General features: G+C 32.2%; 1 protein-coding gene across 1 annotated transcript; it reads right to left on the bottom strand.

The window, feature by feature from the left end:
- Nucleotides 1-6,196: 6,196 nt before the first annotated feature.
- On the bottom strand, nt 6,197-11,491 carry LOC111892363 (plasma membrane ATPase 1). The gene is made up of 21 exons (XM_023888417.3): nt 11,168-11,491; nt 10,941-11,060; nt 10,692-10,790; nt 10,466-10,603; nt 10,235-10,369; nt 9,978-10,157; nt 9,685-9,891; nt 9,493-9,612; nt 9,297-9,416; nt 9,093-9,215; nt 8,900-9,004; nt 8,674-8,818; nt 8,436-8,600; nt 8,112-8,350; nt 7,971-8,003; nt 7,788-7,869; nt 7,536-7,696; nt 7,239-7,424; nt 6,875-7,057; nt 6,607-6,785; nt 6,197-6,521 (listed from the first exon to the last, which is right to left on the bottom strand). Exons 1-21 carry the CDS (start codon nt 11,222-11,224, stop codon nt 6,425-6,427), a joined length of 2,874 nt encoding a protein of 957 aa, XP_023744185.1. The 5' UTR covers nt 11,225-11,491; the 3' UTR covers nt 6,197-6,424.
- Between the last annotated feature and the right edge of the window lie 751 nt (nt 11,492-12,242).

Raw genomic sequence — 12,242 nt, 5'->3', positions numbered from 1 at the left:
CGGGGTTTGGAATAAAACCCCAAAAAAATGCATACCACTGAGACCATTTTTGCAATTTTTTCATTAAAAAAATCGCCATTTGAGAGTACTAATTTAGAACTTTTTTTAATAGAAAGTTTCTGATCTAAAATCTATTTGGGGTTAAGCACTTAAAGAAAAGCTCAAAATTATTAGAACCAAATCACTAAGTTATCCTTGTAAAAAAATCACGTACCTTTTATTCAGATGTTTTCTTTTATGTTATTTTATATCAATCTTTTAAAAGTTTATAACTACTTTAATCAAAATCTTACAAAAAAAAATATGGCAAATGTCATATTAGCCCATCAAACTATTTGTGTTTGTTTTAAAAGGTCATTAAACTATTTTTTTGCACATTAAAAGAATAAACTCTCATATGACTGTTTGATTACATCCTTTTACCGATTGTAAAAGGTATAACCCATATTTTCGTGACATGGGCCTCCACCGTGGATTTTTACCATTGTAATCTTGGACCCCAAGATCGCCTAGTCATCGTTAATGGTCCCCTTATAAATTGAAGGGATACCCTAAATTCGTCTTCCTCATTCACTTTGTTACCCTAATCTGTAACCTTCACATAATACCACCGAGTTCGCTTTTTTCCCACTTATAAATCTAGAAGATGGCCTCAGAACAGAGCTTCTCCTATGGTGGTTTCAGAGTTTCGAGCCTAGACGTACCAACTGATTACGAGTTTCACGCCATGGAAACCCAAGTGCAGATTGAGGAAATGAAACGTGAAATGCGACAACAGCTTGGCGAGTTTAGGGAGGAAATATGCTACTTGAAAAAGATAGTGATCGTGATGGGTGTTGTTGGAGTTGCAGTGATGTCGTTGATCGGGGTTCATGTTTATGTCGAATGCTCTGTGTTTGGATTTTGGGGGGTGTAGTTTATTTCGTAGGTAGCACGATGACGATTAGCGTTTTTTGGGTTATTGGGGTTGTCGAAGTGTGTTTGTTTTTGTCTAAGCTCGTCATCTGTTAGTATAATATGTATGTATTAGTGTATGTGTTGTTGGTTATTGGGGTTGACGGTGTTAGGGTTCTTAGAACCATCTTTTTGGGGGTTATTGGTAACACAATAACCTCAATTGTAGTGTATGTATGGCCTCTTCTATGAATGAAATGAAATGTAGTTTCTATTAGTTCCTATTAACCATTGTTTTGCATATGATGTTATTCGAATATTTAGTAATGTATACGAAGTACCTTTTCTTATGTTAACTGTATATTGATTTGATTTTTTCATGTGGAAGTACATTGTTATGTGGAAGTACATTGTTATATGAAACTAATTTATTAACCATTGTTTTGCATATGATGTTATTCAAATATTAGTAAAGCAGTCGAAGTACATTGTTATCTAGAAGTACAATCATATGTTTTATACCAAAAAAACTAACATACATTGTTACCTTGGAAGTACAATCGTAAACAAACATTCATGTTACAATCACAAACTAACATTGGGATATCTCCAGAAAAATCCCGATATTTTGGGTAAATTTTTAATAAAGTCCTAAATTTTATTTTTTGAATAAAAAAGTCCCGACTTTTTCACATTTTGAATAGAAAAGTCCAAGAAGCCGGCTAATTTATTCACTTTAGTCCTTTTTGACCTGTTCAGCAGGTCATGGGACTAAATTGTTAATATTTCGAAAATAAAAGGGATTTTTTTGCAGATTTCGTCAAAATTTTTATATAATGTATAAACATATTTTTTACATATCTATATCTATTTTTACGTATTTTTGTATTTTTTATATTTTTATAAGTATATATTTACGTATTTTTATGTATTTTAAATGTATAAACGTATTTTTTTACTTATTTATATGTATTTTTAACCATTTTACATATTTTTTTTATGTATTTTTATGTGTTATTTTTTATATATTATGTATTTTTATATATTTTTACGTATTTATGCATTTTTAAAGCTTTTTATATAGATGTTTATGTATATTAAGTGTATAAACGTATTTTTTACGTATTTATATCTATTTTTTTAAGTATTTTATATATCTTTTATGTATTATGTATTTATATATTTTTTTTAAAGTTTTTTATATAGATGTTTTTGTATATTTATGTATTTTAAATGTATAAACGTATTGTTTTATGTATTTATATGTATTTTTTAAGTACTTTACATATTTTTTTGTGTATTTTTATGTGTTTTTTTATGTATTATGTATTTATATATATTTTTGCGTATTTATGTATTTTTTTTGTTTTCTTATAGATGTTTATGTATTTTTATGTACATTAAATGTCAAAGTGTATTATTTTTACGTAAAAATATATAAACACGTAAAAATAATACAATTAAACATTTAATATACATAAAAATACATAAACAGCTATATAAGAAAACTAAAAGAATACATAAATACACAAAAATACATATAAATACATAATACATAAAAAAACACAAAAAATATGTAAAATAGTAAAAAATAAATACATATAAATACTTAAAACAATACGTCTATATATTTAAAATACATAAATATACAAAAACATCTATATAAAACACTTAAAGGAATACATAAATACGTAATACATAAAAAATATGTAAAATACTTAAAAATAGATGTAAATACGTAAAAAATACGTTGATATATTTAAATACATAATACATAAAAAACACATAAAAATATACAAAAAAAATATGTAAAGTACTTAAAAAATACATATAAATACGTAAAATAATACGTTTATACATTTAAAATACATAAATATACAAAAACATCTATATAAAAAATTTTTAAAAAATATATAAATACATAATACATAAAAGATATATAAAATACTTAAAAATAGATATAAATACGTAAAAAATACGTTTATACACTTAATATACATAAACATCTATATAAAAAGCTTTAAAAATACATAAATACATAAAAATGTATAAAAATACATAATATATAAAAAATAACACATAAAAATACATAAAAAAAAATATGTAAAATGGTTAAAAATACATATAAATAAGTAAAAAAATACGTTTATACATTTAAAATACATAAAAATACGTAAATATATACTTATAAAAATATAAAAAATACAAAAATACGTAAAAATAGATATAGATATGTAAAAAATATGTTTATACATTATATAAAATTTTTGATGAAATCTGCAAAAAAGTCCCTTTATTTTCGAAAAATTAACAATTTGGTATGACCTGCTGAACTGGTCAAAAAGGACTAAAGTGAATAAATTAGCCGATTTCTTGGGCTTTTCTATTCAAAAGGTGAAAAAATCGGGACTTTTTTATTCAAAAAATAAAATTTAGGACTTTATTAAAAATTTGCCCAAAATATCGGGACTTTTCTGGAGATATCCCACTAACATTCATAGAATGTTTTAAACCAAAAATACTAACATTCATGTTACAAACGACAAACAAACATCCATGCATTCATTAATGTCTTAACTTGGTGTTTTAATGACAAACTAACAAACGTAACTAACATACTTCATAACCACAAACACCTCTAATCCAACTCCATTGGTTTGGTTGATGTATCACCTTCACCGTTTTTGACTTCAACCTTTTTTGCCAACTTTTCCTTTATTATCCTCTCTGACTTTTTTCTTAACTTCAATGTGCCTTCTTTTTTACCATTTTCTTATTCACAACACTTATTGACCCACATTCACCTTGTCCCATTTTTAAACCAATTCCACTTCCACCTTCACCTTCACCCTTTCCCTTATTTACACCATTTCCTCTTTGCACTTTGACCCTTCCCTTTTTTCAATGTACTAGCTTCAACTTTCACTTTCTTCACTGTACTAGTTTCACCTTCACCTTCAGACTTCCTCTTTTTTACCTTACTTTTTTGGGGCTTTGACACTGCATCACAGGTTGACTTATTGTGGCCTGCCTTTTTACAAACACCACAAACAATCTTTTTTCCTGACTTGGATACTCTGTGTGATCCACTAACCTCAGTATTGCCTATGTTCTATCTCTGAAAATAAATCCTTCATTGCTTCAATTATCCCCTGCATTTACATTATCAGAACATTTAGAAGTAGATCACATTTGAAACAAATAAGCCATGGCATTATGAACAAAAACATACCTTATGTTGATCTGACATCAATGTCTTACCAAACCCACCTTCAAGATGCATATCTTCTTGCAAGTTTTCTAAGAACCATTTCCAGTTGTCTTTATTTTCAACACAAACGACAACCCAAGCTATTGGGTATATATGATTGTTACCATCTCTACCAACAATACATAATAACTGACCAGTACACATTCCTTTTAGAAAACACCCATCAAAGTTTATTATCTCTCTATAGCCACTTCTCCAACCCTCCTTTAGTGCATGAAAACACACACACACACACACACATATATATATATATATATATATATATATATATATATATATATATATATATATATCCTGCTAAAGTAAGTATTCCCATACGGCATAGAGTTCACAGAAAACTTGATTGTTGACCCTGGATTAGACCTTTTTATATCCTCAACATAGGACCACAACTTTGCATAATTTTCCATTATGGTACTTTCAACAAGAGCCATTGCATGTTGCTTGGTTGTCCTACATTGTCCCATATTAACCTCTATACCAAATTTAGTCTTTACTTCCTCTTTTAACATCCTAACATTGAATTTCTGATTCTCAAGAACTTCCCTGGTGAAATGACTACCAATCCATTTGTAATTAACAATTTACCCTAACTTAAAATTTATTGCATAATTATGCTTAATGATAAAGGACTTGATTTGGAATGAGTGCTCTTCACTCATCCATGATGCTCGCAGCCTAAAAGTGCATTGACCATCACTACACTTAACCAACACTTTTTTCAAAGTACAGTTGATATCCATTTGCTACAACATAATTACAAAGCATGAATTTTAATTGTTTAGGGTTGGTGAACCTCATACCTAGAATTGGAAACTACTTCTTCCAAGATGTCTTCATTAAACATTTGTTTTCTTTTCACATCTGGGATATTCTCATCTTCATCACAATTTGGATCACCTTCTGTGGCATCTTCATTTCCATTTGCCTGACTAACTCCTTCATAGGTTACTCCTTCCATGTTGCTCTGTTATGGACTCATGAAGTCAATTAGGTCTAATACTTTCTTCCCCTTCGATTGACATATTTGACTTCACAAAACAATTATCCTTCTTGGATTTGTACTCCACATCGATAAGCAATGTCTATAAATTCTTGATATTGAAGTTCATTAGAAATCAAGGTTAAGCCTTCTGGGATTTGTAAATCGGGTTGACAATAATAAAGTTTCTCACACTTCTCTTGTGTGAATCGTTCAAGAAAACCCACAAACTCATTATATGACATACCAGCAAAATTGATGTTGTCGAACACATGATGAACACCATCAGAATAGCAAAAAGGTTTGTTGATGAACAGACCTTGGAAATGAACTTTGATTGAGATGAATATAGCCATCGATCTTTAGTTACTATGGTGGGACGAGGGTTTTCTTCAATGAGGAGGGGTTTCTTCAATGAGGGGGAGGGGATTGTATAACACAAACGGTTTATTTAATTCAAATTAATATAAATGCACTACACGTGGCTATTTCATTAAACGACCTGGCACCGACATTTTCCTCCGTTGCATGTATATTATCTTTCAACCCGATAAAAGGTAACATAATGGTATTTTAAAACAAATCCTTTAATGTTAAAAGAAATAGCTTAGTACCCTTTCAAAACAAACACAAAAAGTTTGATCGATAGCCCATAAAAATATACATTTCAAGCTTTCGTCTCCAGCCACCATATATTTTAGTCCGTACCATGTATCAGAAAGGTTGTTTTCATTAAACATATAAATGACAATCATTAGAGATTAAAACCTTATAGACCTCGTGTCTATCATATTGTTAGGTTGGGTTTCATTACACTATTATTTTCTTGTGTAAAAAATCGATATATACACGAGAAAAATGTAGGATTGGAACTAAGAGCTTGTGGAAATTGGTAAAGCTACTGAAATCAGTGTAGTATTGTGTTGTCACAACGTGTGTAATTGTTAAGGAAACATAGGATCAATTTACCATGTGAAATCCTGTTTTTTGTAAAATAAGCCTCGATTTGTTAGTATGATGTACGTATGCTTTCATATGCCCTGTAAATGTAATTACTAAGAAGCCAAAAGCCTTATCTTCATATGCACAACAAATTACGCCATAAAAGGTTTTCTCTCTTTTCCCAGTTCACAAGTACACATGGGATCACGAGCCAAAGCCAAAACCATAAAAACAAAAAATAATAAAATAAATAACCGCACGATAAACAACCAACCGTTTCATACTTAACTATCTCACAAACTAACCCCATCCGCACGCTGCTTGTACCTTGTGCATCAAACGGTGTACGCTTGTTGAATCGTTTCAATGTCAAGACCCTTCAATCTAACTACCGATTCAACATGGCCCTTCAACGTATGCAACTCTCTCAACCTAACAAAAACACAAACACAAACAAAAAAAAACATAAAGGACCAAAATGGTAAACTTAAGAAAGATTCGGGTGAAAACCGTATACCTTGCAATCTCGGCTCTCCGTTTGGCTTCCTCAGCCATCTGGTTGAGCTCGGTTACATTCGTCCGGTCACCAAACATTTTGGTGTCGGGAACTTCAAGCCCGTGAAGGGTCCGTTGCGCATGGGCCCACTGGAGCTCACGTTGTTCCTTACCGAAATCCTTTTGTCTCGTGAACGCAATCTGAAAAAAAAAAAATTAAAATCAGTTAATAAAAAAAAAGACATTTTTATTTATTTATTTTTTTTACCCGACATAAAATCAATGCATACCCTATTCTCAATAACAAGATCCCATGCCCTTCCACTAAGCGCATATCGAATAAAAAACTTTATAATATCAAGCGGGAAATAGAAGATGATATTGTAGAGCCAAATTACACCCGCCCATCCCCAACCGATACCTTCAACCGCAGCAAAACTCCAATTTGCATATACCGCAATTAATGTAGCAATCTGGTAGAAAGTAAAAACAAGAAAATTATTATATAACTATGGTGTTATGTATCATATTATTTAAAAAAAAAAAAAAAAAAAAAAAAAAAACAACAACAACAACAACAAGAAAATTATTATATAACTATGGTGTTATGTATCATATTATTTAAAAAAAAATCTAGGAATAAAAGTAATGTACCAATTGGGCAATGGCAAAGGCGATAACAAGAAGCCACCCTGGGCGTTCAACAAATGACCAGCTGCGGGACCGAGTCACGAAAATTAGGGCTTGGCTGATTGTGCTGACTTGGAGATATATCGCGGACGCAAGCTTCCGGAAGTCATCATGAGCGGTTTTTTCAAGTGTAGGCACGCCAAATGTACGCTGGTGATACATTTTCATAAAGTGAGTTGATATGATACTTCTTTTTAATATTATTTATCCAGACAACATTTTATCCAGACAGACTCACATAGACATAGAAAGAGCACATACCGGAAAGAAGTCTGTTTTATAAGCAGCCCAGAAAAAAATAACGGTCATCATGGCTAAGTAACTACCAAGAATGACGCCAGTTGCGAAAATTTCAGCTAATTTCCAGCTATCGGGGAGAGGAGAAGGTTTCACTCGATCTTTTGATATAGTCATTATGGTTCCTGAAATGATACAATTTATGATATGCTCATGGTATATTTAAAATAGCAGACAGAAATAAAAAAAAAAAAAAAAGAAAAAAAAGAAACAAACCGTCGTTGAGTATAGCGATGATAAGCACCATGAAAGGCGGGAAGTCAAACCGCCATATCAAGGCCAACAGCATAAAACCGAGCTAATACAAATACAAATAACCAGGAAAAAAATAATTAAAAAATATACCTATAAGTATATAAACATAAAACATGTACATGTGACGAAGAAAAAAAAACATACCACGATACGAATAGTGATTGAAACCGCATAAATCTGAGGAAAAGAAAATATGATTAGCAATTTATTTTCTATTTCAATAAAATGATAAGCAATTTATTATCCATCCTGTAATATAAATGAGAAGAAATAATGAGACATTACTGTGTAATTTTTCATCCTTTGAAAAATAGCTCGGCTGGTCAAAACCGCACTGATAATGACACTTAGCCCGGGCTCAGTCAAGACTATGTCAGACGCGCTACGGGCAGCATCGGTTGCATCAGCCACAGCAATCCCAATATCCGCCTTCTTAAGGGCAGGAGCGTCATTTACTCCATCTCCAGTCATCCCACATATATGTTTCCTAGCTTGTAACCTCTTCACTATTTCATACTTATGTTCTGCAACACATTGACACATATAAATTTAACTTTATAAAAAAATTACATTTTTATAAAACTAAATAAAAAAAATAAAAAAACATACCAGGGAAAACACCAGCAAAACCATCGGCTTTCTCAATGAGTTCATCGATTGGCAACGCGGCTATCGACTCGTCTTTATTTTGACCGAGCAAAGCAGAAGACGGATACATATTCGTTCCCATTCCAAGACGCCTCCCGGTTTCTTTCCCAATCGCCAATTGATCACCTGTTTTTTTCAAAGAAATTAGCAATTGGAAAAGACGAAAACGCCCCTCCAACATTTTAAAAAGAAAACACACCTGTAATCATTTTCACATTCACTCCAAGATTCAAAGCCCTTCGAATCGTTTCCGCACTATCATGACGTGGCGGATCAAACAGCGGCATGAGACCGATGAACTGCCATGGCCCACCCGGGCTCTCTTTTCGTCCTTCCGGAACCTCCTATTTTAACCAAAAAAAAACGATCAAAACCTTAAATAAAATAAAAATCAAATTTATTTAAAAAAAGTCGTGATGAATTACTTGGTATGCGACAGCGAGTGATCGAAGACCTCGCTCTGCAAACTTATCGATGACTGCGTGGACTCGGCGTTCAATGTCGGATTTGTTGTGTGCAAGATTTAATATCTAAATTCATATAAAAAAAATCAAAACGTTATAAAAAATTTTAAATATTTTTTTATAAAAAATAGTTTGTGTTTCAATTAATACTGACCTGTTCTGGGGCCCCTTTGCTGACTCTATGCATTTTACCCTGATTGTCCAAATACGTTAACGCGGTCCGCTTATCCGTGGGATTAAAAGGCAGAAAATGCAGTTCTTGAACATCCGCTCGAGCCTATCAACACAAAAAGATAAAAATTATAATTTTTTGGGTTTTTTTTTTATAAAATTAGTAGAATAAAAGATTTTGTTTTACCTCTTTTGGGTCAGCAAGCATGCCAACAATGGCAGCATCAATGGCATCTTGGTTTTCAGTTCTTGATGCTCGAGCTGCCATCAGGACAACAGTATCTGCATCTACTCCTTTGGCAAATACCTGAGAAACCAGGTCAAAAAGTCAAACAAGATGTAAAGAGAAAAAAGAAGGGTAAAAACGTAAATACAAAACTGACGTCGATTAGATTTTTATCAACGGTAAGCTTGTTCAGAGTCAAAGTTCCGGTTTTATCACTGCAAAGCACATCCATGCCTGCCATTTCTTCTATCGCTGTCATTCTTTTTGTTATTGCTCCCTGTGATTTTAATTTTAATGAGAAAAAGAAAAACATAAAAAAAAAATTGAAGGAAAAAATTACGAAAGTAACCTGCTGAGCTAAGCGATGAGACCCGATTGCCATTGTTACAGAAAGAACAGTCGGCATGGCAATTGGGATTCCACCGATGAGGAGAACAAGGAGATTATCGATTCCGGGTCTGTATTGTCGATCTTGAATCGGAAACATTACAATGATTTCAATCACCATTCCAACCGCAATTGAACAGATGCAGAAATTCCCGATTGCAGTTAAAACCTAAGAAGAATATAAACCATGAAAAAGAAGAAGAAAGATAATCGAATCTGAGAATTTGAATCTTTTTTTTTTGTTGTTGTTCTTACTTTCTGAAAGTGACCGACTTGATTTGTGCTGTCAACAAGATGAGCAGCCTTTCCAAAGAAAGTATGAACTCCGGTTGCAATCACAACCGCCTCGATTTCGCCCTGTTTGCAAGTGGAACCGGAATACACACCGTCTCCTGGGCCTTTTGTCACCGGAAGTGATTCTCCGGTCAACGCTGACTAAAAAGGTCAAAAGTTAAGATGGAATTCAAACCGGAAAAAGTAGGATTCGATGAAGAAATAGTGAGAGAGAGTACTTGATCGATCTTTAAAGGGTCGCCATCGAGCAAACGAGCGTCAGCGGGAACAATATCACCGAGTTTAATGCTGATTATATCTCCGGGGACCAACATCGCGGCGTCTTCCTCGTTCCATCGTCCATCTCGTAGAATCTTCATAAATTATGATACGAAATCAAGATTCAAGAACGAAATCATGTTGTTTGAGGGGTGTAACTATGGCGGAAGAATTATATGATGATATGCTACCTTGGCTTTTGGGGCAAGGCGGGCCATGAGGGCCGCCGCAGCATTACCGGCGTTGTTTTCTTCTATGAAACTAATGGTGGAGTTGATAATCAGCAAAGTGATGATACCCACAAAGTCCTGCCAATCTGGAGGCTTTCCCTGCGAATTTTGGAATGAATTAGGGTTTTAACGAAGGACAAAGAAGTGATTTGAAATTGAAGATTTTTTTTTTTTTTTGAGTTCTTACTCCTCCGTTAGCAAGGGCGATAGCCATTATAGCAGCAGCTTCCATAACCCATGATAATGGGTTCCACATAAACCCTAAAAACTTCAAGAATTTGCTCTCCTGCAAACGCCGACAACATAAATTCATAAACAAAAAATAACCCAAAAGAAGCGGGAAATGAGTACTGGAAACCATAAACATCACAAGATTTGGAAATAAAACAAGAAATTTCTGAACAAATCAAGAGCGATTTTGAATCGGGGTAAACACCTTCTTCTCTTCGAGTTTATTATGGCCAAAAATGGCTAATCTTTCTTCAGCAGCAGTACTCGTAAGACCCTCTTTACTACATCTCAGATTCTCGAAAACTTCCTCAATAGGTATACTTTCCTGCAAAAATCATTCAAACATCAAAATTAAACACACCCCACAAAGAATCGTAAAACATACAACATAAAACATCGACAATGAGAAACACAGATCCGTAACCCATTTACCAAATCTACAGTCTCGTGCAACACAGCTTCAAGAACTTCAGGCTTCTCTTCCCCCATCTTTTGCGTTTCTTTTCTTGAAAAGCTAGTTGCAGATCAAGAACAGAGCTTTAACATAAAAGATTATGAAAAAAAGAAACCCAGATGAAAAACACAATCTTTTTTGAAGATTTGTGGCTTGTGAAATAGAAAGAGGCTCCCCACCTATATCAAATCTACAAGGAGTGGAACCGCTGATAGAGAGATAAGAGTAAGCAGTAAAGAAACAAATCCCTTTTTTTCTTACTAATTGAAACTCCAACCTAAAACATACTAGTCGCTCCTCTCCTCTTTTCCCTAGAGTGAATAAATATATTTATAATATCTACCAAATTTTATATTACATTTCCTTATTTTTATTTTCATGATATTTCTGTTTCTATACCATCAACGTAATTTTTTTTAATTAAATAAGGGATATAAAAATCAAGTATTTAAACGATTGAATCAAGAAATATTACGTTTTTTCTTTGATTGGTGTAACCATTAAGACTATATTATGTCTATCTTTGACTTAATAATTGGAAAACTAGCTTATAGTTGAAAAATTAATCTTAATGTACTCTGATAAGAGTATTAGAGAAATTAAATTACCTTCTACCTTTTATGTTTATAATTATTTCTACCCATTAAAATTATGACAAAATCACCATTCAATTTAATTTTATTTGATATATTCCTAATATCATCTTAATGAGTTAGTTAAAAAAAATATAGAATGATGACACTTGTTATAATTTTATTAGGTAGACACATTTGTAGGCATAAAAAGTAGAAAACAATTTAATTTCTTCTCTAATAAATAAAGATCTTTTTGTCACATGTTATATTCTTATTCATTTTGTTACATGTAATTTTATGGTTATTTTAAATTAATTTTTATTTCACAAGTTATTTTATGGTTTTTCCTATTTTATTAAATTTCACATATTATTTAAACTAACAAGAAAAACATATCAATTTCATTAATGAACTTTTTTTCTAATTTCAAAATTACTAAATTAAAGTTTTATTAATTTCCTTTATTTATTTATCTAAA

This window comes from Lactuca sativa, chromosome 5 (genome assembly GCF_002870075.4).
Source record: "Lactuca sativa cultivar Salinas chromosome 5, Lsat_Salinas_v11, whole genome shotgun sequence".
NCBI lineage: Eukaryota > Viridiplantae > Streptophyta > Magnoliopsida > Asterales > Asteraceae > Lactuca > Lactuca sativa.
The sequence above is the reverse complement of the archived record's forward strand: the minus strand, read 5'-3'. Positions and strand labels throughout refer to the sequence as shown.